The sequence below is a fragment of the Oncorhynchus masou genome, chromosome 24, assembly GCF_036934945.1.
Source record: "Oncorhynchus masou masou isolate Uvic2021 chromosome 24, UVic_Omas_1.1, whole genome shotgun sequence".
Taxonomy (NCBI): Eukaryota; Metazoa; Chordata; class Actinopteri; order Salmoniformes; family Salmonidae; genus Oncorhynchus; species Oncorhynchus masou.
The window spans coordinates 108,150,434-108,177,892 of NC_088235.1; the positions used below are offsets into that span (position 1 = coordinate 108,150,434).

The 27,459-nt window shown below is 46.3% G+C and overlaps 1 protein-coding gene across 2 annotated transcripts in view; it reads left to right on the forward strand.

Moving 5' to 3' along the window:
* Window positions 1-27,459, forward strand: part of LOC135513222 (DENN domain-containing protein 1B-like) — a 272,795-nt gene that overhangs the window by 204,508 nt on the left and 40,828 nt on the right. The window contains exons 15-20 of one of the 2 annotated variants that reach the window (XM_064936030.1): window positions 92-193; window positions 4,274-4,364; window positions 7,906-7,946; window positions 8,366-8,401; window positions 14,614-14,658; window positions 16,090-16,176. In XM_064936030.1, coding sequence (XP_064792102.1) covers window positions 92-193; window positions 4,274-4,364; window positions 7,906-7,946; window positions 8,366-8,401; window positions 14,614-14,658; window positions 16,090-16,176 — 402 coding nt within the window. Of the gene's footprint in view, window positions 1-91; window positions 194-4,273; window positions 4,365-7,905; window positions 7,947-8,365; window positions 8,558-14,613; window positions 14,659-16,089; window positions 16,177-27,459 lie in introns of those variants that run through there. The other variant, XM_064936029.1, reaches the window with a different exon arrangement.

Consider the following 27,459-nt stretch of genomic DNA (forward strand, 5'->3'; position numbering starts at 1 on the left):
GTATTCGACCATAGAATATAAAGGGTAAATGTCTGGTTATCTGGTTTTAAATGTTCTGATCTTCTTCTCTGCTCTTCCTGTTCTTGGTCAGGGGGAACCAATCACATTCTGCGAGGAGAGTTTTGTGGCTCACCGCTCCAGCACCATGAAACACTTCCTGGAGATGGCTGTCAACCTGCAGCTCTTCAAACAGGTAACACTGCTGTGTGTGTGTGTGTGTGTGTGTGTGTGTGTGTGTGTGTGTGTGTGCTTGTGCGCACGCGCTGCCCACTTTTCCAGAACCATGAGAAAATTCCTTCCTAATAACTGTAAACTAACAGGAGTTATTTAAGCCTTTGATTAAACTGAAAGCTCTTTCTATCCTCTCTTTTCTTCAAACCAACAACCGCAGACAAAAATGCACCCAGGATATCTTCACTCCTTGATTAGGAAACATAAACTATTAATATATATACATTCAAAGCCCACACAGTCCTATAAAGTTCCCTTTTCACCCCGCCACAGTTCGACTGTTCCTCCCCAGCCCTCATAAGTTGTTGTTGATTTATCCATGAGAGGGAGCAGAGAGCTTCTTAATCAGCTCTTTGTTTCGGCCTCTCTCTCTCTCTCTCTCTCTCTCTCTCTCTCTCTCTGTCTCTCTCTCTCTCTCTCTCTCTCTCTCTGTGTCTCTCTCTGTGTCTCTCTCTGTCTCTGCCCGTCGTCCATAACTTACCCAGGCAGCACAGAATGCAACCCACCAACAGTTCAAGGACAGCCCCCCTCCCTCCCTCCCTCCCTCCCTCCCTCCCTCCCTCCCTCCCTCCCTCCCTCCCTCCCTCCCTCCCTCCCTCCCTCCCTCCCTCCCTCCCTCCCTCCCTCCCTCCCTCCCTCCCTCCCTCCCTCTATGCTCCTGTCTGTGTGGTAGCGTAGGGATGGGATGTGGCGGTTATCTCTCCTCCTCTGTAGCGTGGTGATGGAGTCACTTATCTCTTCTCTTCCTGTTAAAGTCCTGTTCTCCTATTAAAGTGAGAGAGGCCAGTGGTCCGTTCGACTGCTCCGGCCGTGACCCACATCCGTTCACAGATGCATTCGCGCACACACACACACACACACACACACACACACACACACACACACACACACACACACACACACACACACACACACACACACACACACACACACCATCCCTGGTCTGTTTAGTACAGAACAGTGGAGGAGAGCTGCTAAGAGAATGTGGGGGAAAGTCTGTCAACGATAACATGCTTTCTGTCTTCACTATTATTCTACAATGTAGCAAAAAAAAATAAGAAAAACCCTTGAATTAGTAGGTGTGTGAACTTTTGACTGGTACTGTCATTTGAATATATCAATAATTTCAACCCAGTTTAACCTGATTGAGATTCACGGCCATAAATACTATCTTCTGTCCAGTTCATCATTTTACACATCTCTTTTGAAATGTTGTTCTGCAAAAACAAACAAACAAACAAAGCCCTATAAACCAGAGACAGCAGTGTAGAGAGAGACGCTGTGGGCCCGGTGTCCATGCTGTGGGCCCGGTGTCCTTGCTGTGGACCCGGTGTCCTTGGTGTGGGCCCGGTGTCCATGCTGTGGGCCCGGTGTCCATGCTGTGGGCCCGGTGTCCATGCTGTGGGCCCGGTGTCCATGCTGTGGGCCCGGTGTCCTTGCTGTGGACCCGGTGTCCTTGGTGTGGGCCCGGTGTCCATGCTGTGGACCCGGTGTCCATGCTGTGGGCCCGGTGTCCATGCTGTGGGCCCGGTATCCTTGGTCCTTGCTATTGTTGAGCCGTGTCTAATTACTGGACACAATAACTGGGGGTAATTAAATGCAGAAAACACATTTCAGTTGAATGCATTCAGTTGTACAACTGACTAGGTATCCCCCTTTCCCTAATTCGATAGTGGAGGGAGTAGAAGAGGGGGGGGGTTTAAGTGGGGCTTTGGTTAGGTGCTGATTTGGGTTGAGATAAGTGTGTCTTTGGTTTGGTGATGATGTGTGCTAATTGGGGCAGGCTCAGGGAGCAGCTAGCTACCATGCGGTGGTTGAAACCTGCAGTGTCATTTCTCATTAGCAGGATTATAACGAGTTGGTCAGGGCTACAGGAGAGAAGAGGAGACCCTTACACTAGGTAGTTAGTTAGCCGAGCGCTCCACTGAGAGATATGCCCAATCCCTGACAAGATACAGGCAGACTGCTAATTGTACCCACAGCGGGCTGGGTCGACACAGCTCTAAAACCAACATGTTAATCTATTTAACCCTTATTCCACCAGAGGCCATATGCATCAAGTGTATCTGATTTAGGATCTGATTCGGGATCACTTTTGCCTTTTTTAGATCACAATAATCTTTCAGATCATAGAACACTTTCTGGTTTACAGAAACGACCCAGGCCTGGTCAGGTCTCCTCCCAGCCCTGCTGGGTTGAGCTGGTGTGTTCATTTCAGCTAGGCAATGACCCAGGATCAGTTCTTATCCTGTGCCTGTGATGTTTTTAGGACTTTATTGAATAAATGAATACAATGTATTTACATTCTTTAGTTTTTTTGGGGGGGAGGGGTTGTTAAATCTTGTAGTATGTTTTATTATAGAAATGCTGGTCTATTTACTCAACGTTTTTTGCTCAGAGGTCTGTGTCTGTGTGTGTGGGGGGGGGGGGGGGCGTGTAATGTCTGACCTTATAATGAACATGTTTATGGGAAGTGTTTTATAAACTCCATGTGACAGGAAATGAAGGTTCCTGGTGCATCAGACACCAGGTTGCAACCCAAATGGCACCCTATTCCCTAAGTAGTGCACTACTTTAGACCAGGATCCTGGTTAATAGTTCAGTATTTAGGGATTAGGGTGCCATTTGGGATGCTGAAATGCCTCACCATGCAGTCTCCCAGCCAAACCAACCTTTAGCAGGCAGCAAACTGCCCTAATCCCCACAACCTGCTCCACATTACCCCTCCTCATTTCACCATGAGACATGTCTGGAACAGGTAGGATTAAACACACTTGCCCAGTCGAGTGTGTTCTTTCCCCTGTCGTTCAGCCTCGCTCCATACCTCCTTTTCTTACTCTCTCTCCCTCCACCCCTCCCTCCCTCTCTCTCCACCCCTCTCTCTCTCTCTCTCTCCCTCTCTCTCCCTCCCTCTCTCTCCCTCCACCCCTCCCTCCCTCCCTCTCTCCACCCCTCTCTCTCTCTCCACCCCCTCTCTCTCTCTCTCTCCACCCCCCTCTCTCTCTCCACCCCTCTCTCTCTCTACCCCTCTCTCTCTCTCTCTCTCTCTCTCTCTCTCTGTCTCTCTCTCTCTCTCCACCTCTCTCGCTCTCTCTCTCTCTCCACTTCCACCCCTCTCTCTCTCTCCACCTCCACCCCTCTCTCTCTCTCCCACCTCCACCCCTCTCTCTCTCCACCTCCACCCCCTCTCTCTCTCCCTCCACCCCTCTCTCTCTCCCTCCACCCCTCCCTCTCTCTCTCCACCCCTCTTTCTCTCTCTCTCTCCCTCCACCACTCACCCCCCTCTGCCTCCACCTTCTCTCCCTCAACCCTCTCTTTCCCTCACCCCCCTCTTGCCCTCCCCCCTCCCCCGCTTTCCCTCCCCATCCCTCTCTTTCTCTCCCCCTCCCTCTTTTTCCCTCCCTCTTCCCCTTCCCCTTCTCTCCCTCCTCCCCACCCTCTCTCCCTACCCCCTCTCTCTTCCTCACCCCTCTTTCTTTCCCTCCCCCTCTCTTCCTCACCCCTCTTTCTTTCCCTCCCGCTCTCTCCCTCCCCATCTGCCTCCACCTTCTCTCCCACACCCCCTTTCCCTCCCATCCCCCTCTCTCCCTCCCTCCCATCCCTCTCTCCCCCTCTCCCTCACCCCTCTTTCCCTCCTCCCTCCCCCTCTTTCCCTCCCTCCCTCCCTCCCCCTCTTTCCCTCTCTCCCCCTCCCTCTCTCACCGCCCCCTCTCTCCCTCTCTCTCCCCCTCACACTCCCTCCCTCCTCACCCTCCCTCTCTCCCACCCCTCTCACTCCCACCTCTCTGCCTCCCCCTCCCTCTCTTCCACCCCTCTCACTCCCCCCTCTCTGCCTCCCCTTCCCTCTCTCCCACCCCTCTCACTCCCCCTCTCTGCCTCCATCTTCTTTCCCTCCCCCTCTCTCTTCCCCTCCCCCTTTCCTCTCTATTTCTTTTCCCTCTCTCTTTCCCTTCCCTGTCTCTCTCCCTCCTCCCTCCCTTTGTTTTCCCTCCCTCCCTCTCTACCTCGGGTCTGTAATGCTGTGTTGTAATTTATGTTGCAGTTTATTGACGGCCGTCTGGCCAAGCTGAATACGGGAAGGGGCTTCACTGACCTGTTCGAGGAGGAGATCACTGAGGGAGGTTTCTGTGGAAGTGAGTGGCACTTCACTACATTACACCAATACCCCAAACTACTACACTACACTACACTACACTCCACCACTACACTACACTACACTACACCATTATACTACACCACTACACTACACTCCAACACTACTCTACTACACCACTACACTATTACACCAATACACTACAGCGCTACTACACCACTACACAACTACTACACCACTACACTATTACATCATTACACTCCACCACTACACTACACCCCAACGCTACTCTACTACACCACTACACTACGCCACTACACTACTACACCACGACACTGCACCACGACACTGCACCACGACACTGCACCACGACACTATAACACCACTACACTATAACACCACTACACTATTACACCACTACACTACTACACTACACCACTACTACACCACTACACTACACTACTACACTACTGCACCACTACACTACACTACTACTACACCACTACACTACACTGCTACACCACACCAATATACTACACCACTACACTACCACACCATACCAGTATACTACACTGCTACACCACTACAGTACACCACTACTACACCACTACACTACACTACTGCACCACTACACTATACTACTACTACTACACCACTACACGACACTGCTACACCACACCAGTATACTACACTGCTACACCACTACACTACACCACTACTACACCACTACACTACACTACTACACCACTACACTACTACACCACTATACTACACTACTACACCACCACACTACACTACTACACTGCACTACACCATTACATTACACTACACTAAACCACTACTACACAACACCACTACACCACTACACTACTACACCACTACACTACACTAAACCACTACTACACTACATCACAACGCTACACCACTACACTACTACACCAGTATACTACACTACACTACTACTACACTACACCACTACACCACACCACTACACTACACCACAACGCTATACCACTACACTACTACTACATAATTACACTACACCGCACCGCTGCACCACTACACTACTACTACACCACTACTCTACACCACAACGTACACTACTACACCACTACACTACACTAAACCACTACTACACAACACCACACCACTACACTACTACTAGACTACTACTACACTACACCACAACGCTACACCACTACACTACTACACCACACCAGTATACTACACTACACCACTACACTACCACGACACCACTACTACACAACACCACTACACTACTACTACACTACACCATAACGCTACACCCCTACATGACACCACCACACTACACTACTACACCACGGCTACACCACTACACTACACCACTACTACACTACTACACCACTACACTACACCACTACACTGCACTACTACACCACTACACTGCACTACTACACCACTACACTACACCACTATGCTACACCAACACACCACTATGCTACACCACTACTCTACACCACTATGATACAACACCACACTACACCACTACACCACTACACTACACTACACCACTACTAAACCGCTACACTACACCAGCACACTGCTACACCACTTCACTACGCTACACCACTACACTACACCACTACACTACTACACCAGTATACTACACTACACTACACCACTACACCACACCACTACACTACACCACAACGCTATACCACTACACTACTACTACATAATTACACTACACCGCACCGCTGCACCACTACACTACTACTACACCACTACTCTACACCACAACGTACACTACTACACCACTACACTACACTAAACCACTACTACACAACACCACACCACTACACTACTACTAGACTACTACTACACTACACCACAACGCTACACCACTACACTACTACACCACACCAGTATACTACACTACACCACTACACTACCACGACACCACTACTACACAACACCACTACACTACCACTACACTACACCATAACGCTACACCCCTACATGACACCACCACACTACACTACTACACCACGGCTACACCACTACACTACACCACTACTACACTACTACACCACTACACTACACCACTACACTGCACTACTACACCACTACACTGCACTACTACACCACTACACTACACCACTATGCTACACCAACACACCACTATGCTACACCACTACTCTACACCACTATGATACAACACCACACTACACCACTACACCACACCACTACACTACACCACTACACTACACCACTACTAAACCGCTACACTACACCAGCACACTGCTACACCACTTCACTACGCTACACCACTACACTACACCACTACTACACTGCAACACTACTATACCACTTCACCAATACACTACACCATTACACCACTACACTACGCCACCACACCACTACTACACTACACCACTACTGCACCACTACACGACACCACTACGCTACACTACACCACTACTACACCACTACACCACACCAGTATACTACACTACTACACTACACTACTACACCACTACACTACACCATTACACCACTACACAACACCACTACACTACACTACACCACTACTACACTGAACCACTACACTACTACTACACTACACCACTACACTACACCACTACTACACTGCACCACAACTACACAACTACTACACTACTACACCACTACACCTCTACTACACTACTACACCGCTACACTACACTGCTACACCACCACTACTGCACTACACCACCACACTACAACACTACACCACTACACTACTACACTACACCACCACTTCACCACTACACTGCACCACTACACTATAACACCACTACACCACTACACTACACCACTACTACACCACTACACTACACCACTACTACACCACTACACTACACTACACCACTACACTACACCACTACTACACCACTACACTACACTACACTACTACTACACTACACCACTACACTACACTACACCACTACTACACCACTACACTACACCATTGCACCACTATACTACACCACTATTCTACACCACTACACTACACCACTACTACACCACTACTCTACACCATTGCACCACTACACTACACCACACTACACCTCTGCACCATTGCACCACTATACTACACCACTATGCTACACCACTACACTACACTACACTACACTACACTACACCACTACACTACACCATTGCACCACTATACTACACCACTATTCTACACCACTACACTACACTACACCACTACTACACCACACTACACCTCTGCACCATTGCACCACTATACTACAACACTATGCTACACCACTACACTACACCACTACACTACACCATTGCACCACTATACTACACCACTATTCTACACCACTACACTACACTACACTACACCACTACTACACCACTACTCTACACCATTGCACCACGACACTACACCACACTACACCTCTGCACCATTGCACCACTATACTACACCACTATGCTACACCACTACACTACACCAGTCCCATAAAATTCAAGTTATCAGCGTGTCTCACCACAATCACTTTCACATCTCCGTGTCTTTCATTATGTGTGCCTTTGATGTCTTGCAGGTAATTCCAAGTCTTATCAACAGTGGGTGCACACCGTCAAGGTATACAAAGATGATATGCAATTAAAATGAATTGAGTGTATTTTAGTTTAGTCTCTCTCTCTGTCTAGTAAACAAAGCCAACTGAAGATGCTAAGAATGTGTTTTCTGTGTGGAGAGATTTGATACATAGAGAAAACACACTGTCCGTACACAACGGCTTATGTTTGTATGGAAATTCAGATTTCTGTTGGGTAGTGTGGTGGATGGAACTCCTGTGTGTGTTTTTGTGTGCTTGTGTTTGTTTGTGTGTGTGTGTGTGTTTGCGCACGCGTTTGTGCGTGTGTGTGCGTGTGTGTGTGTGTGTGTGTGTGTGTGTGTGTGTGTGTGTGTGTGTGCGCGCGCACCGGTAAATGACAATTATGTGGTGTGTGTGTGTGTGTGTCGGTAAATGACAATGATGTGTTGGTTGTGTGTTGCAGAGAGGCGGAGCGCTGATCAACACTGCGGTGACCAAGGCAAGTCCAGCTGTGGAGACGGCCTATAGAAGGCTGGATCTACCATACAGTCCCTGTCAGACCTCGTCTGATATGTTCAAATACTGGAGCTGCTCTTGATTTAGTTTGGAACCACTGGAATAGTCCCAAAAGTGCAAATCAAGCACACCTCAAATACTTTCATATGGGACAGATATAACATGTATTTGTCTCATGTCTAGTCCTAACCCTAAAACGTGTATAAGGTCATAGAGGTTTTCACTCTGAATATCTGATGGGTGGAGTACTGGGATGCTAGTAGATACTGAAAGGTAGAGTACTGGGATGCTGGTAGATTCTGAAAGGTAGAGTACTGGGATGCTGGTAGATTCTGAAAGGTAGAGTACTGGGATGCTAGTAGATACTGAATGGTAGAGTACTGGGATGCTGGTAGATTCTGAATGGTAGAGTACTGGGATGCTGGTAGATACTGAAAGGTAGAGTACTGGGATGCTGGTAGATACTGAAAGGTAGAGTACTGGGATGCTGGTAGATACTGAAAGGTAGAGTACTGGGATGCTGGTAGATTCTGAAAGGTAGAGTACTGGGATGCTGGTAGATTCTGAATGGTAGAGTACTGGGATGCTGGTAGATACTGAAAGGTAGAGTACTGGGATGCTGGTAGATACTGAAAGGTAGAGTACTGGGATGCTGGTAGATACTGAAAGGTAGAGTACTGGGATGCTGGTAGATACTGAAAGGTAGAGTACTGGGATGCTGGTAGATTCTGAATGGTAGAGTACTGGGATGCTGGTAGATTCTGAAAGGTAGAGTACTGGGATGCTGGTAGATTCTGAATGGTAGAGTACTGGGATGCAGGTAGATTTTGAAAGGTAGAGTACTGGGATGCTGGTAGATACTGAAAGGTAGAGTACTGGGATGCTGGTAGATTCTGAAAGGTAGAGTACTGAGATGCTGGTAGATTCTGAAAGGTAGAGTACTGGGATGCTGGTAGATTCTGAAAGGTAGAGTACTGGGATGCTGGTAGATTCTGAAAGGTAGAGTACTGGGATGCTGGTAGATACTGAATGGTAGAGTACTGGGATGCTAGTAGATACTGAAAGGTAGAGTACTGGGATGCTGGTAGATTCTGAATGGTAGAGTACTGGGATGCTGGTAGATTCTGAATGGTAGAGTACTGGGATGCTGGTAGATTTTGAAAGGTAGAGTACTGGGATGCTGGTAGATTCTGAAAGGTAGAGTACTGGGATGCTGGTAGATTCTGAATGGTAGAGTACTGGGATGCTGGTAGATACTGAAAGGTAGAGTACTGGGATGCTGGTAGATTCTGAATGGTAGAGTACTGGGATGCTGGTAGATTCTGAATGGTAGAGTACTGGGATGCTGGTAGATTCTGAAAGGTAGAGTACTGGGATGCTGGTAGATTTTGAAAGGTAGAGTACTGGGATGCTGGTAGATTCTGAAAGGTAGAGTACTGGGATGCCGGTAGATTCTGAAAGGTAGAGTACTGGGATGCTGGTAGATTTTGAAAGGTAGAGTACTGGGATGCTGGTAGATTCTGAAAGGTAGAGTACTGGGATGCAGGTAGATTCTGAATGGTAGAGTACTGGGATGCTGGTAGATACTGAAAGGTAGAGTACTGGGATGCTGGTAGATTCTGAAAGGTAGAGTACTGGGATGCTGGTAGATACTGAATGGTAGAGTACTGGGATGCTGGTAGATACTGAAAGGTAGAGTACTGGGATGCTGGTAGATACTGAAAGGTAGAGTACTGGGATGCTGGTAGATTCTGAAAGGTAGAGTACTGGGATGCTGGTAGATACTGAATGGTAGAGTACTGGGATGCTGGTAGATACTGAAAGGTAGAGTACTGGGATGCTGGTAGATACTGAATGGTAGAGTACTGGGATGCTGGTAGATACTGAAAGGTAGAGTACTGGGATGCTGGTAGATACTGAAAGGTAGAGTACTGGGATGCTGGTAGATTCTGAAAGGTAGAGTACTGGGATGCTGGTAGATTCTGAAAGGTAGAGTACTGGGATGCTGGTAGATACTGAATGGTAGAGTACTGGGATGCTGGTAGATACTGAAAGGTAGAGTACTGGGATGCTGGTAGATTCTGAAAGGTAGAGTACTGGGATGCTGGTAGATTCTGAATGGTAGAGTACTGGGATGCTGGTAGATTCTGAAAGGTAGAGTACTGGGATGCCGGTAGATTCTGAAAGGTAGAGTACTGGGATGCTGGTAGATTTTGAAAGGTAGAGTACTGGGATGCTGGTAGATTCTGAATATCTGAAAGGTAGAGTACTGGGATGCTGGTAGATTCTGAAAGGTAGAGTACTGGGATGCTGGTAGATTCTGAAAGGTAGAGTACTGGGATGCTGGTAGATTCTGAATGGTAGAGTACTGGGATGCTGGTAGATTCTGAAAGGTAGAGTACTGGGATGCTGGTAGATTCTGAATGGTAGAGTACTGGGATGCTGGTAGATACTGAAAGGTAGAGTACTGGGATGCTGGTAGATTCTGAATGGTAGAGTACTGGGATGCTGGTAGATTCTGAATGGTAGAGTACTGGGATGCTGGTAGATTCTGAATGGTAGAGTACTGGGATGCTGGTAGATTCTGAATGGTTGAGTACTGGGATGCTGGTAGATTCTGAATGGTAGAGTACTGGGATGCTGGTAGATTCTGAATGGTAGAGTACTGGGATGCTGGTAGATACTGAAAGGTAGAGTACTGGGATGCTGGTAGATTCTGAATGGTTGAGTACTGGGATGCTGGTAGATTCTGAATGGTTGAGTACTGGGATGCTGGTAGATTCTGAATGGTTGAGTACTGGGATGCTGGTAGATTCTGAATGGTTGAGTACTGGGATGCTGGTAGATACTGAAAGGTAGAGTACTGGGATGCTGGTAGATTCTGAAAGGTAGAGTACTGGGATGCTGGTAGATACTGAATGGTTGAGTACTGGGATGCTGGTAGATTCTGAATGGTTGAGTACTGGGATGCTAGTAGATTCTGAATATCTGAAAGGTAGAGTACTGGGATGCTGGTAGATGTCATTGTTCTACTAGGACTGTTCTAGTATTGGTAGATGTACAAAACCAGTCAAATGTTTGGATACACCTACTCATTCCGGGATTTTTTCTTTGTTTTCACCATTTTCTACATTGTAGAATAATAGTGAAGACATCAACTATGAAATAACACACATGGAATCATGTTGTAACCAAAAAAGTCTTAAACAAATCAAAATATTTTGGAGATTCTTCAAAGTAGCCACCCTTTGCCTTGATGACAGGTTTGCACACTCTTGGCATTCTCTCAACCAGCTTCATTCACCTGGAATGCATTTCAATTCACATCTGTGCCTTGTTTAAAGTTAATTTGTGGAATTTCTTTCCTTCTTACAGGAGATAGCCCTATTTGGTAAAAGACCAAGTCCATATTATAGCAAGAACAGCTTTAATAAGCAAAGAGAAACAACAGTCCATCATTACTTTAAGATATGAAGGTCAGTCAATCAGGAAAATGTCAGGAATTTGAAAGTTTCTTCAAGTGCAGTCGCAAAAACAATCAAGCACTATGATGACACTGGCTCTCATGAGGACCGCCACAGGAAAGGAAGACCCAGAGTTATCTCTGCTGCAGAGGATAAGTTCATTAGAGTTACCAGCCTCAGAAATTGCAGCCCAAATAAATGCTTCACAGAGTTCAAGTAACAGATACATCTCAATAACAACTGTTCAGAGGAGACTGCGTGAATCAGGCCTTCATGGTCAAACTGCTGCAAAGAAACCACTACTAAAGGACACCAATAATAAGAAGAGATTTGCTTGGGTCACGAAACACAAGCAATCGACATTGGAGTGGTGGAAATCTGTCCTTTGGTCTGTGAGTCCAAATGTGAGATTTTTGGCTCCAACCGCCATGTCTTTATTAGACGCAGAGTGAGTGAACGGATGATCTCTGCATGTGTGGTTCCCACCGTGAAGCATGGAGGAGGAGGTGTGATGTTGTGGGGGTGCTTTGCTGGTGACACCGTCAGTGATTTATTTAGAATTCAAGGCACACTTCACCAGCATCGCTACCACAGCATCCTGCAGCGATACACCACCCCATCTGGTTTGCGCTTAGTGGGACTATAATTTGTTTTTCAACAGGACAATGACCCAACATACCTCCAGGCTGTGTAAGTGCTATTTGACCAAGAAGGAGAGTGATGTTGTGCTGCATCAGATGACCTGGCCTCCACAATCACCTGACCTCAACCCAATTGAGATGGTTTGGGATGAGTTGGACCACAGAATGAAGGAAAAGCAGCCAACAAGTGCTCAGCATATGTGAGAACTCCTTCAAGATTGTTGGAAAAGCATTCCAGGCGATGCTGATTGAGAGAATGCCAAGAGTGTGCAAAGCTGTCAATGCAAAGGGAGGGTGTGTGTGTGTGTGTGTGTGTGTGTGTGTGTGTGTGTGTGTGTGTGTGTGTGTGTGTGTGTGTGTGTGCCGGTAAATGACAATGATGTGTTGGTTGTGTGTTGCAGAGAGGCGGAGCGCTGATCAACACTGCGGTGACCAAGGCAAGTCCAGCTGTGGAGACGGCCTATAGAAGGCTGGATCTACCATACAGTCCCTGTCAGACCTCGTCTGATATGTTCAAATACTGGAGCTGCTCTTGATTTAGTTTGGAACCACTGGAATAGTCCCAAAAGTGCAAATCAAGCACACCTCAAATACTTTCATATTTTTATTTTAAAAAATATATTTAACTAGGCAAGTCAGTAAAGAACAAATTCTTATTTTACAATGCCGGCCTACCCTGTCCAAACCTTCCACCTAACCTGGACGACGCTGTGCCAATTGTGCGCCGCCCTATGGGACTCCCCATCACGGCCGATTGTGATCGAACCAGGATCTGTAGTGACGCCTCTAGCACTGAGATGCAGTGCCACTCGGGAGTCCATAATTGGACAGACATGTATTGGTTCCATTTCGGGTCCTAACCCTGAGATGTGTATTAAGTCATACAGGCTGAAAGGTACTGGGATGGTGTTAGCTGGTAGACTGTGTGTGTTTGTGCTTGTGATGCCCTTTCCTTTGTGCTGTGTTGTATAGTTGACTTTCATGTCCAGCCCAGAAGGCGTTGATGTCCAGCCCAGAAGGCTTTGATGTCCAGCTCGGTAGGCTTTCATGATCGGTAGGCTTTCATGATCGGTAGGCTTTGATGTCCAGCTCGGTAGGCTTTCATGATCGGTAGGCTTTCATGATCGGTAGGCTTTCATGATCGGTAGGCTTTCATGTCCAGCTCGGGAGGCTTTCATGATCGGTAGGCTTTCATGATCGGTAGGCTTTCATGATCGGTAGGCTTTCATGTCCAGCTCGGGAGGCTTTCATGATGGGTAGGCTTTCATGTTCAGTTGGGAAGACATTCATGATCGGTAGGCTTTCATGTCCAGCTCGGTAGGCTTTCATGATCAGTAGGCTTTCATAATCGGTAGGCTTTTATGTCCAGCTCGGTAGGCTTTCATGATCAGTAGGCTTTCATGATCGGTAGGCTTTCATGTCCAGCTCGGTAGGCTTTCATGATCGGTAGGCTTTCATGTCCAGCTCGGGAGGCTTTCATGATGGGTAGGCTTTCATGTTCAGTTGGGAAGACATTCATGATCGGTAGACTTTCGTGTCCAGCTCGGTAGGCTTTCAGGATTGGTAGGCTTTCATGTCCAGCTCGGTAGGCTTTCAGGATCGGTAGGCTTTCATGTCCAGCTCGGTAGGCTTTCATGATCGGTAGGCTTTCGTGTCCAGCTCGGTAGGCTTTCATGATCGGTAGGCTTTCGTGTCCAGCTCGGTAGGCTTTCATGATGGGTTGGCTTTCATGTCCAGCTCGGTAGGCTTTCATGATGGGTAGGCTTTCATGTTCAGTTGGGAAGACATTCATGATGGGAAGGCTTTCATGTCCAGCTGAGAAGACTTTTGTGTCCAGCTGAGAAGGCTTTCGTGTCCAGCTGAGAAGGCTTTCGTGTCCAGCTGAGAAGACTTTTGTGTCCAGCTGAGAAGGCTTTTGTGTCCAGCTGAGAAGACTTTTGTGTCCAGCTGAGAAGACTTTTGTGTCCAGCTGAGAAGACTTTTGTGTCCAGCTTCAGTCTTTGTCTTTTGCCCAGGGGATGTTACACCAGAACAGTGTCAAATATTAATGGAGCCTGTGTTTATTTCTAATGCCTGTGTTTCTCCTACAGGCCAAGAGTCATGCCAAGAGGGGCATTCGCAGGCTTAAACAAAGGGTGAGCTATGTGAATTCAAACCTCTCCAGGGCTTACATACACAAATTTAAAATTCTAATCAAACTTTATTTGTCACATGCGCCGAATACAACAAGTGTAGGCTTTACCGTGAAATGCTGACTTACAAGCCCTTAACCAACAGTACAGTTCAAGATGCGTGCATGTCACAAATGTGGACATGCACGCTCACACACACACACACACACACACACACACACACACACTGTTGGTTATCGAGTTTGTGCTCACTCAGAGATGAGTTTAGTTCAGGAGTGTACATGTTTACCCAGCGTCCCTCTGGCTATAGCCTGTCATGTCATCCAGCCACAGCCCTAACCCATATTTTATCAATGAGCCGCTGATTCCTTCAAAGCTAATGTTATAAGATTAATGTCTCCATAAGCCTGGTGGCTTTCGTTTGAACTGAGTGTCAGAGAGAGGCTGAGGAGAGGGGCGCTGGATGACGAACAGGTTCTCTCCAGGCTGTATTTTTCTGTTTTAAACAGATTTGACCTGACCACACTCAAAATACACATGTATTACTGGCTGTTATAGGATCTTTTACATACAATGTGACACGCTCACTCAAATATTTTCTCTCTCTCTCTCTCTCTCTCTCTCTCTCTCTCTCTCTGTCTCTCTGTCTCCCTGTCTCTCTGTCGGTCTCTCTCTCTCTCTGTCTTTCTCTCTCTCTCTCTCTGTCTGTGTCTTTCTCTCTCTCTCTCTCTTTCCTCTTTCTTTCTCTCTTCTTCTCTCTGTCTTTCTCTCTATCGCTCTCTCTCCCCCTTCTCTCTTTCTCTCTCCCCCTTCTCTCTTTCTCTCTCCCCCTTCTCTCTTTCTCTCTCTCCCTTCTCTCTCTCTCTTTCTTTCTCTCTCTCTCCCCTTTCTCTCTCCTCTCTCTCTCTCCCTTCTCTCTCTTTCTTACTCTCTCTCTCCCTTCTCTTTCTCTTACTCTCTCTCTCCCTTCTCTCTTTCTTTCTCTCTCTCTCCCCTTTCTCTCCTCTCTCTTCTCTCTCTCTCCCTTCTCTATCTCTCCTCTCTCTGTTCTCTCTCTGTTCTCTCTCTGTTCTCTCTCTGTTCTCTCTCTCTCCTTCTCTCTCTCTCTCTCCTTCTCTCTCTCTCTCCTTCTCTCTCTCTCCTTCTCTCTCTCTCTCTCCTTCTCTCTCTCTCTCTCTCTCTCCTCTCCCTCTCTCTTTCTTCTCTCTCTCTCTCTCTTCTCTCTCTCTCTCTCCTTCTCTCTCTCTCTCTCGCCCTCTCTCTCTCTCTCTCTCTCTCTCCTTCTCTCTCTCTCCTTCTCTCTCTCTCTCTCCTCTCCCTCTCTCTTTCTCCTCTCTCTCTCCTCTCTCTCTCTCTCCTTCTCTCTCTCTCTCTCCTCTCTCTCTCGCCCCCTCTCTCTCTCTCTCTCTCTCTCTCTCTCTCTCTCTCTCTCAGGAAGAGGAGGAGGGTAGACCGATCTGTTCAGGGTCTCCCACCAGCACCAAGAGTCTTTCTCCACGCAGAATGGAGAAGAAGAGACAGGTTGGTGATATACACACACTATTCCTTGTTACAGCCTGAATTTAAAATGTATTAAATGTATATTGTTTTGTCATACAATACCCCATAATGTCAAAATGGACATGTTTTTTGAAAAATGTATTAATTAATCAAAAATGAAATGTCTTGAGTCAATAAGTATTCAAACCCTTTGTTATGGCAAGCCTAAAAAAGTTAACGAGTAAACATTTGATTAACTAGTCACATAATAAGTTGCATGGACTCTATGTGCAATAATAGTGTTTAACATGATTTTTTGAATGACTACTTCATCGCTGAACCTCACACATAAAATGATCTGTAAGGTCCCTCTGTTGAGCAGATTCAACCACAAAGACCAGGGAGGCTTTCCAATGCCTCGCAAAGAAGGGCACCTATTGGTAGATGGATGGTGTGTCAATACACCCTGTCACTACAGAAATGTAACCATGAGGCCAATGGTGACTTTAAAACAGTTACAGAGTTTAATGGCTGTGAAAGGAGAAAAATTGAAGATGGATCAACAACATTGTAGTTAATCCACAATACTAACCTAAATTAGAGTGAAAATAAGGAAGTACATAATAAAATATTACAAAACATGCATCCTGTTTGCCACAAGGCTTTAAAGTAATTTTTGTAAAACTGAAAAAAAAAATGTAGCAAAGCAATTAACTTCTTGTCCTCAATACAAAGTGTTATGTTTGGGGAAAATACAATACAATACATCACTGAGTACCACTCTTCATATTTTCAAGCTGGTGGTGGCTGCATCATGTTATGGGTATTGTTAACTTCTTGCTGATCAGTGGGACGCTACCGTCCCACCTGGCCAACATCCGGTGAAATTGCAGAGCACCAAATTCAAATTAAATTACTATAAATATGAAACTTTAATGAAATCACAAGTGTAATACATCAAAATAAAGCTGAACTTCTTGTTAATCCAGCCGCCGTGCCAGATTTCAAAATGGCTTTACGGCGAAAGCAAACCATGCGATTATATGAGGACAGCGCCCAGCACACATGCATAACAAATCATTTTCAACCAGGGAGTTGCGATACGAAAGTCAGAAATAGCGATATAATATATGCCTTACCTTTTGATGATCTTCTTCTGTTGGCACTCCAAAAGGTCCCAGTTACATTACAAGGTCCTTTTGTTCGATAATGTCCTTCTTTATATCCATAAAAACTCAGTTTAGCTGGCATGCATCAGTCAATAATCCACTCGTTTTCCCTCCTTCAAAATACATACAAAAAGAATCCCAAACATTTTTAAAATTTTATTTAACCAGGTAGGCTAGTTGAGAACAAGTTCTCATTTACAACTGCGACCTGGCCAAGATAAAGCATAGCAATTCTACACATACAACAACACAGAGTTACACATGGAATAAACAAAACATAGACATTAATACAGCAGAACAGAAGAAAACAAAAAGTCTATATACAGTGAGTGCAAATGAGGTAAGTTAAGGAAATAAGTAGGCCATGGTGGTGAATTAATTACAATATAGCAATTAAACACTGGAATGGTAGATCGGCAGAAGATGAATGTGCAGGTAGAGATACTGGGGTGCAAAGGAGCAAAATAAATAAATAAATACCAGTATGGGGATGAGGTTGGTAGATAGCCCATCTGTAAACAGCCCATCTATGTACAGGTGTAGTGATCTGTAAGCTGCTCTGACAGCTGGCGCTTAAAGCTATTGAGGGAGATGTGAGTCTCCATCTTCAGAGATTTTTGCAATTGGTTCCAGTCATGGGCAGCAGAGAACTGGAAGGGATGACGACCAAAGGAGGAATTGGCTTTGGGCGTGACCAGTGAGATATACCTGCTGGAGCGCGTGCTACGAGTGTGTGCTGCTATGGTGACCAGTGAGATATACAGTGCCTTGCGAAAGTATTCGGCCCCCTTGAACTTTGCGACCTTTTGCCACATTTCAGGCTTCAAACATAAAGATATAAAACTGTATTTTTTTGTGAAGAATCAACAACAAGTGGGACACAATCATGAAGTGGAACGACATTTATTGGATACTTCGTAAAAGCAACACAGCTCATCACCCTGACCACACCATACCCACTGTCAAACATGGTGGTGGCAGCATCATGGTTTGGGCCTGCTTTTCTTCAGCAGGGACAGGGAAGATGGTTAAAATTGATGGGAAGATGGATGGAGCCAAATACAGGACCATTCTTGAAGACAACCTGATGGAGTCTGCAAAAGACCTGAGACTGGGACGGAGATTTGTCTTCCAACAAGACAATGATCCAAAACATAAAGCAAAATCTACAATGGAATGGTTCAAAAATAAACATATCCAGGTGTTAGAATGGCCAAGTCAAAGTCCAGACCTGAATCCAATCGAGAATCTGTGGAAATAACTGAAAACTGCTGTTCACAAATGCTCTCCATCCAACCTCACTGAGCTCGAGCTGTTTTGCAAGGAGGAATGGGAAAAAATGTCAGTCTCTCGATGTGCAAAACTGATAGAGACATACCCCAAGCGACTTACAGCTGTAATCGCAGCAAAAGGTGGCGCTACAAAGTATTAACTTAAGGGGGCTGAATAATTTTGCACGCACAATTTTTCAGTTTTTGATTTGTTAAAAAAGTTTGAAATATCCACTTCATGATTGTGCCCACTTGTTGTTGATTCTTCACAAAAAAATACAGTTTTATATCTTTATGTTTGAAGCCTGAAATGTGGCAAAAGGTCGCAAAGTTCAAGGGGGCCGAATACCTTCGCAAGGCACTGTACCTGCTGGAGCGCGTGCTACGAGTGGGTGCTGCTATGGTGACCAGTGAGATATACAGTGCCTTGCGAAAGTATTCGGCCCCCTTGAACTTTGCGACCTTTTGCCACATTTCAGGCTTCAAACATAAAGATATAAAACTGTATTTTTTTGTGAAGAATCAACAACAAGTGGGACACAATCATGAAGTGGAACGACATTTATTGGATACTTCGTAAAAGCAACACAGCTCATCACCCTGACCACACCATACCCACTGTCAAACATGGTGGTGGCAGCATCATGGTTTGGGCCTGCTTTTCTTCAGCAGGGACAGGGAAGATGGTTAAAATTGATGGGAAGATGGATGGAGCCAAATACAGGACCATTCTTGAAGACAACCTGATGGAGTCTGCAAAAGACCTGAGACTGGGACGGAGATTTGTCTTCCAACAAGACAATGATCCAAAACATAAAGCAAAATCTACAATGGAATGGTTCAAAAATAAACATATCCAGGTGTTAGAATGGCCAAGTCAAAGTCCAGACCTGAATCCAATCGAGAATCTGTGGAAATAACTGAAAACTGCTGTTCACAAATGCTCTCCATCCAACCTCACTGAGCTCGAGCTGTTTTGCAAGGAGGAATGGGAAAAAATGTCAGTCTCTCGATGTGCAAAACTGATAGAGACATACCCCAAGCGACTTACAGCTGTAATCGCAGCAAAAGGTGGCGCTACAAAGTATTAACTTAAGGGGGCTGAATAATTTTGCACGCACAATTTTTCAGTTTTTGATTTGTTAAAAAAGTTTGAAATATCCACTTCATGATTGTGCCCACTTGTTGTTGATTCTTCACAAAAAAATACAGTTTTATATCTTTATGTTTGAAGCCTGAAATGTGGCAAAAGGTCGCAAAGTTCAAGGGGGCCGAATACCTTCGCAAGGCACTGTACCTGCTGGAGCGCGTGCTACGAGTGGGTGCTGCTATGGTGACCAGTGAGCTGAGATAAGGCAGGGCTTTACCAAGCAGAGACTTGTAGATAACCTGTAGCCAGTGGGTTTGGCGACGAGTATGAAGCAAGGGCCAATCAACGAGAGTGTACAGGTCGCAGTGGTGGGTAGAATATGGGGCTTTTTTAATTTTTTAAATTTATTTCACCTTTATTTAACCAGGTAGGCTAGTTGAGAACAAGTTCTCATTTACAACTGCGACCTGGCCAAGATAAAGCATAGCAGTGTGAACAGACAACACAGAGTTACACATGGAGTAAACAATTAACAAGTCAATAACACAGTAGAAAAAAAAGGGGAGTCTATATACAATGTGTGCAAAAGGTATGAGGAGGTAGGCGAATAATTACAATATTGCAGATTAACACTGGATTGATAAATGATCATGTACAGGTAGAGATATTGGTGTGCAAAAGAGCAGAAAAGTAAATAAATAAATAAAAACTGTGGGGATGAGGTAGGTGAAAATGGGTGGGCTATTTACCAATAGATTATGTACAGCTGCAGCGATCGGTTAGTATATATCCCATTTAGCAGACGCTTTTGTCCAAAGCGACTTACAAGTCGGCTGGGGCCACTACTTTTTACATATGGGTGGCCCCAGCGGGAATTGAACCCACGACGCTTGGCGTTGCAAGCGCCATGCTCTACCGACTGAGCCACACAGGACCCGTTAGCTGCTCAGATAGCTGATGTTTGAAGTTGGTGAGGGAGATAAAGGTCTCCAACTTCAGCGATTTTTGCAATTCGTTCCAGTCACAGGCAGCAGAGTACTGGAACGAAAGGCGGCCGAATGAGGTGTTGGCTTTAGGGATGATCAGTGAGATACACCTGCTGGAGCGCGTGCTACGGATGGGTGTTGCCATCGTGACCAGTGAACTGAGATAAGGCGGAGCTTTACCTAGCATGGCCTTGTAGACGACCTGGAGCCAGTGGGTCTTGCGACGAATATGTAGCGAGGGCCAGCCGACTAGAGCATACAAGTCGCAGTGGTGGGTAGTATAAGGTGCTTTAGTGACAAAACGGATGGCATTGTGATACACTGCATCCAGTTTGCTGAGAAGAGTGTTGGAAGCAATTTTATAGATGACATCGCCGAAGTCGAGGATCGGTAGGATAGTCAGTTTTACTAGGGTAAGCTTGGCAGCGTGAGTGAAGGAGGCTTTGTTACGGAATAGAAAGCCGACTCTTGATTTGATTTTCGATTGGAGATGTTTGATATGGGTCTGGAAGGAGAGTTTGCAGTCTAGCCAGACACCTAGGTACTTATAGGTGTCCACATATTCAAGGTCGGAACCATCCAGTGTGGTGATGCTAGTCGGGCATGCGGGTGCAGGCAGCGATCGGTTGAAAAGCATGCATTTGGTTTTACTAGCGTTTAAGAGCAGTTGGAGGCCACGGAAGGAGTGTTGTATGGCATTGAAGCTCGTTTGGAGGTTAGATAGCACAGTGTCCAATGACGGGCCGAAAGTATATAGAATGGTGTCGTCTGCGTAGAGGTGGATCAGGGAATCGCCCGCAGCAAGAGCAACATCATTGATATATACAGAGAAAAGAGTCGGCCCGAGAATTGAACCCTGTGGCACCCCCATAGAGACTGCCAGAGGACCGGACAGCATGCCCTCCGATTTGACACACTGAACTCTGTCTGCAAAGTAATTGGTGAACCAGGCAAGGCAGTCATCCGAAAAACCGAGGCTACTGAGTCTGCCGATAAGAATATGGTGATTGACAGAGTCGAAAGCCTTGGCAAGGTCGATGAAGACGACTGCACAGTACTGTCTTTTATCGATGGCGGTTATGATGTCGTTTAGTACCTTGAGTGTGGCTGAGGTGCACCCGTGACCGGCTCGGAAACCAGATTGCATAGCGGAGAAGGTACGGCGGGATTCGAGATGGTCAGTGACCTGTTTGTTGACTTGGCTTTCGAAGACCTTAGATAGGCAAGGCAGAATGGATATAGGTCTGTAACAGTTTGGGTCCAGGGTGTCTCCCCCTTTGAAGAGGGGGATGACTGCGGCAGCTTTCAATCCTTGGGGATCTCAGACGATATGAAAGAGAGGTTGAACAGGCTGGTAATAGGGGTTGCGACAATGGCGGCGGATAGTTTCAGAAATAGAGGGTCCAGATTGTCAAGCCCAGCTGATTTATACGGGTCCAGGTTTTGCAGCTCTTTCAGAACATCTGCTATCTGGATTTGGGTAAAGGAGAACCTGGAGAGGCTTGGGCGAGGAGCTGCGGGGGGCCGGAGCTGTTGGTCGAGGTTGGAGTAGCCAGGCGGAAGGCATGGCCAGCCGTTGAGAAATGCTTGTTGAAGTTTTCAATAATCATGGATTTGTCGGTGGTGACCGTGTTCCCTAGCCTCAGTGCAGTGGGCAGCTGGGAGGAGGTGCTCTTGTTCTCCATGGACTTCACAGTGTCCCAGAACTTTTTGGAGTTGGAGCTACAGGATGCAAACTTCTGCCTGAAGAAGCTGGCCTTAGCTTTCCTGACTGACTGCGTGTATTGGTTCCTGACTTCCCTGAACAGTTGCATATCGCGGGGACTGTTCGATGCTATTGCAGTCCGCCACAGGATGTTTTTGTGCTGGTCGAGGGCAGTCGGGTCTGGAGTGAACCAAGGGCTGTATCTGTTCTTAGTTCTGCATTTTTTGAACGGAGCATGCTTATCTAAAATGGTGAGGAAATTACTCTTAAAGAATGACCAGGCATCCTCAACTGACGGGATGAGGTCAATGTCCTTCCAGGGTACCCGGGCCAGGTCGATTAGAAAGGCTGGCTCACAGAAGTGTTTTAGGGAGCGTTTGACAGTGATGAGGGGTGGTCGTTTGACTGCGGCACCGTAGCGGATACAGGCAATGAGGCAGTGGTCGCTGAGATCCTGATTGAAGACAGCGGAGGTGTATTTGGAGGGCCAGTTGGTCAGGATGACGTCTATGAGGGTGCCCTTGCTTACAGAGTTAGGGTTGTACCTGGTGGGTTCCTTGATGATTTGTGTGAGATTGAGGGCATCTTGCTTAGATTGTAGGACTGCCGGGTGTTAAGCATATCCCAGTTTAGGTCACCTAACAGAACAAACTCTGAAGCTAGATGGGGGGCAATCAATTCACACATGGTGTCCAGGGCACAGCTGGGAGCTGAGGGGGGTCGGTAGCAGGCGGCAACAGTGAGCGACTTATTTCTGGAGAGAGTAATTTTCAGAATTAGTAGTTCGAACTGTTTGGGTATGGACCTGGAAAGTATGACATTACTTTGCAGGCTATCTCTGCAGTAGACTGCAACTCCTCCCCCTTTGGCAGTTCTATCTTGACGGAAGATGTTATAGTTGGGTATGGAAATCTCTGAATTTTTGGTGGCCTTCCTGAGCCAGGATTCAGACACGGCAAGGACATCAGGGTTAGCAGAGTGTGCTAAAGCAGTGAGTAAAACAAACTTAGGGAGAAGGCTTCTGATGTTGACATGCATGAAACCAAGGCTTTTTCGATCACAGAAGTCAACAAATGAGGGTGCCTGGGGACATGCAGGGCCTGGGTTTACCTCCACATCACCCGCGGAACAGAGAAGGAGTAGTATGAGGGTGCGGCTAAAGGCTATCAAAACTGGTCGCCTAGAGTGTTGGGGACAGAGAATAAGAGGAGCAGGTATCTGGGCATGGTAGAATATATTCAGGGCATAATGCGCAGACAGGGGTATGGTGGGGTGCGGGTACGGCGGAGGTAAGCCCAGGCACGGCGGAGGTAAGCCCAGGCACTGGGTGATGATGAGAGAGCTTTTATCTCTAGACATGCTGGTTGTAATGGGTGAGGTCACCGCATATGTGGGAGGTGGGACAAAGGAGGTATCAGGGGTATGAGGAGTGGGACAAGGGGCTCCATTGTGAACTAAAACAATGATAACTAACCTGAGCAACAGTATACAAGGCATATTGACAATTGAGAGAGACATACAGCGAGGCATACAGTAATCACAGGTGTTGAACTGGGAAAGCTAGCTAAAACAGTGGGTGAAACAACAGCTAATCAGCTAGCATAACAACAGCAGGTGAAATGGCATTGACTAGGCAACGAGGCCGACAGATAAAACAAACAAGCAGAATGGAGTACCGTGATTAATGGACAGTCCAGCGTGCATCAGCTATGTAGCCAAGTGATCAGAGTCCATGGGGCAGGGGGGCTGGACTGGCGAGTGTTATCCAGGTTAAAAAACTAACAATGACTAAATAGCTTGTAGCTAGTTAGCTGGTTAGCTTCTGGAGGTTCTTGAGTGTGTTCTAAAAATTAAAAATAATAGCGATTCCGTATCACATCGGTTGAGGCAGGTTTCCGGAAGGTATAAAAAAAATTTAAAATCGGGAAGAGATAGAAAGTACATATGGGCCACTGCGTGTTTGGGACGCGGAAATGCAGACGGTTAGCAGGCCTGTGCTAACAAGGTAACAGATTAGCAGGCCTGTGCTAGCAGATTAGCAGGCCGGGGTAAACAATGTAGTAGTTAGCGGACCTGGGCTAAACAAGCTAGCAGTTAGCATGCCGAATTAGCAAGCAAGGAGATAGCGAGGGCTAGAGAGTTTGCCTTTGGAGGGCGTCGCGATGGGGTGAGTCTGTTTATTCCTCTTCATGCAGTGACATCGATAGACCGGTCGTGGGTCCGGGTATTGTAGCCCAGGAGTATGCTATGAGCACAGGAGCTCTGGCCGGGCTAGCTTCAAGCTACGTGGGTGGAAACGCTGGCCAGGAGTAATCAACCAGGGTTGCGGTTTAGCTTGATAGCTAGTTGTGAAGATCCAGCTGAAAGATGTTCCGTTTGCGGTGGGAATCCGGGGTTAAAAAAAATAAATAGGTCCGTTATGCTCTGGTTAGCGTCGCGTTGTTCGAACTGGCGAGTGCTTTCCGAGCTAAGGGTTAGCTGATGACCGGTTAGCTGAAGACCGCTAGCATAGCAGGTGGTTAGCTGGCTAGCTTCAGTTGAGGGGTTCCGGTTCCGAAGTAAATATAAATACTTTAGGAAAAGTAGCTACATTGGGTGAGGCGGGTTGCAGAAGAGTATTTGGAAGCGAGCAAAAATGTTTTTAAAGATATGCGAAGAAAAATATCTAAAACGAAAAAGAGACGATATTTACAGAGAGACGATACGACAGGACAACTTACTGCTACGCCATCTTGGAACAATTGGTTTTGGTGACAAAACAGATGGCACTGTGATAGACTGCATCCAGTTTGTTGAGTAGAGTGTTGGAGGCTATTTTATAGATGACATCACCAAAGTCGAGGATCGGTAGGATGGTCAGTTTTATGAGGGTATGTTTGGCAGCATGAGTGAAGGAAGCTTTGTTGCGATATAGGAAGCCAATTCTAGATTTAATTTTGGATTGGAGTTGCTTCATGTGAGTCTGGAAGGAGAACCAGACACCCAGGTATTTGTAGTTGTCCATGTATTCTAAGTCAGAGCCGTCCAGAGTAGAGATGCTGGACGGGCGAGCAGGTGCGGGCAGCGATCGATTGAATAGCATGCATTTAGTTTTATTTGCGTTTAAGAGCATTTGGAGACCACGGAATGAGAGTTGTATGGCATTGAAACTCGTCTGGTTAGTTAACACAGTGTCCAAAGAGGGGCCAGAGGTATACAGAATGGTGTCGTCTGCGTAGAGGTGGATCAGAGAATCACCAGCAGCAAGAGCAACATCACTGATGTTTACAGACAAGAGAGTCAGCCCGAGAATTGAACTCTGTGGCACCCCCATAGAGACTGTCAGAGGTCCGGACAACAGGCCCCCCGATTTGACACACTGAACTCTATCAGAGAAGTAGTTGGTGAACCAGGCGAGGCAATCATTTGAGAAACCAAGGCTGTCGAGTCTGCCAATAAGAACGTTGTGATTGACAGAGTCGAAAGCCTTGGCCAGATCGATGAATACGGCTGCACAGTAATGTCTCTTATCGTTGGCGGTTATGATGTCGTTTAGAACCTTGAGCGTTACCAATAAACTTTTCCAAACAAGTCAATTAACGTTTATAATCAAACACAAATACGCAAATAAATGATAAAATTTAAGATGTTATTGTCTTTACCGAGAAAAGTACCAAAGAATGCGCTCTCATTCACGCGCTTGGAAACACTACAGACAAAATGGGTTTTTGGGATGTTTTTTTGGGATGGTTTGTCTTCGACGTTTCACCTGCCATTTCAGTTATGTTATACTCATAGTGATTATTTTAACAGTTTTAGAAATGTTAGTGTTTTCTATCCACATCTACCCATTATATGCATATCCTAGCTTCTGGGCCTGAGTAGCAGGCAGCTTACTCTGGGCTTTTCATTCGGACGCCCCCTATCCCAAAGAAGTTAAGGACTGAGGAGTTTCTCACAATAAAACATCAACTGAATGGAGCTAAGCACAGGCAAAAATCCTAGAGGAAAACCTGGTTCGGTCTGCTTTCACCTTTCAGTTAGAGAATAACCTAAAACACAAGGCCAAATCTACACTGAAGTTGCTTACCAAGAAATCAATGAATGTTCCTGAGTGGCCAAGTTATAGTTTTGACTTAAATCTACTTGGAAATGTATGGCAAGACCTGAAAATGGTTGTCTCGCAATGATCAACAACCAATTTGACAGACCTTGAAGAATTTTGAAAAGAATAGTGTGCAAATGTTGTGCAATTCAGGTGTGGAACGCTCTTAGAGGCTTACCCTGAAAGACTCACAGCTGTAATCTCTGGCAAAGGTGCTTCTACAAAGTATTGACTCAGTGGCGTGAATACTTAAAGGAAATATTTCTATATTTCACCTTCAATAAATGTGTCTAAAGAACATGTTTTCACTTTGTCTTTATGGGGTATTGTATAGACAAGGGGGAAAGAAAATAATCAATTTAATGCATTCCTAATCCAGGCTGTAACACAACAAGACGTGGGGAGAGTATGAATACTTTCTGAATGCTCTCTCTGTCCTCTACCTCTTCCCATCTCTCTCTCTCTCTGTCCTCTACCTCTTCCCATCTCTCTCTCTGTCCTCTACCTCTTCCCATCTCTCTCTTTCTGTCCTCTACCTCTTCCCATCTCTCTCTCTCTCTGTCCTCTACCTCTTCCCATCTCTCTCTCTCTCTCTGTCCTCTACCTCTTCCCATCTCTCTCTCTCTCTGTCCTCTACCTCTTCCCATCTCTCTCTCTGTCCTCTACCTCTTCCCATCTCTCTCTCTCTCTGTCCTCTACCTCTTCCCATCTCTCTCTCTCTCTGTACTCTACCTCTTCCCATCTCTCTCTCTCTGTCCTCTACCTCTTCCCATCTCTCTCTGTCCTCTACCTCTTCCCATCTCTCTCTCTCTGTCCTCTACCTCTTCCCATCTCTCTCTCTGTCATCTACCTCTTCCCATCTCTCTCTCTCTCTGTACTCTACCTCTTCCCATCTCTCTCTTCTCTGTCCTCTACCTCTTCCCATCTCTCTCTTCTCTGTCCTCTACCTCTTCCCATCTCTCTCTCTCTGTCCTCTACCTCTTCCCATCTCTCTCTCTCTCTCTGTCCTCTACCTCTTCC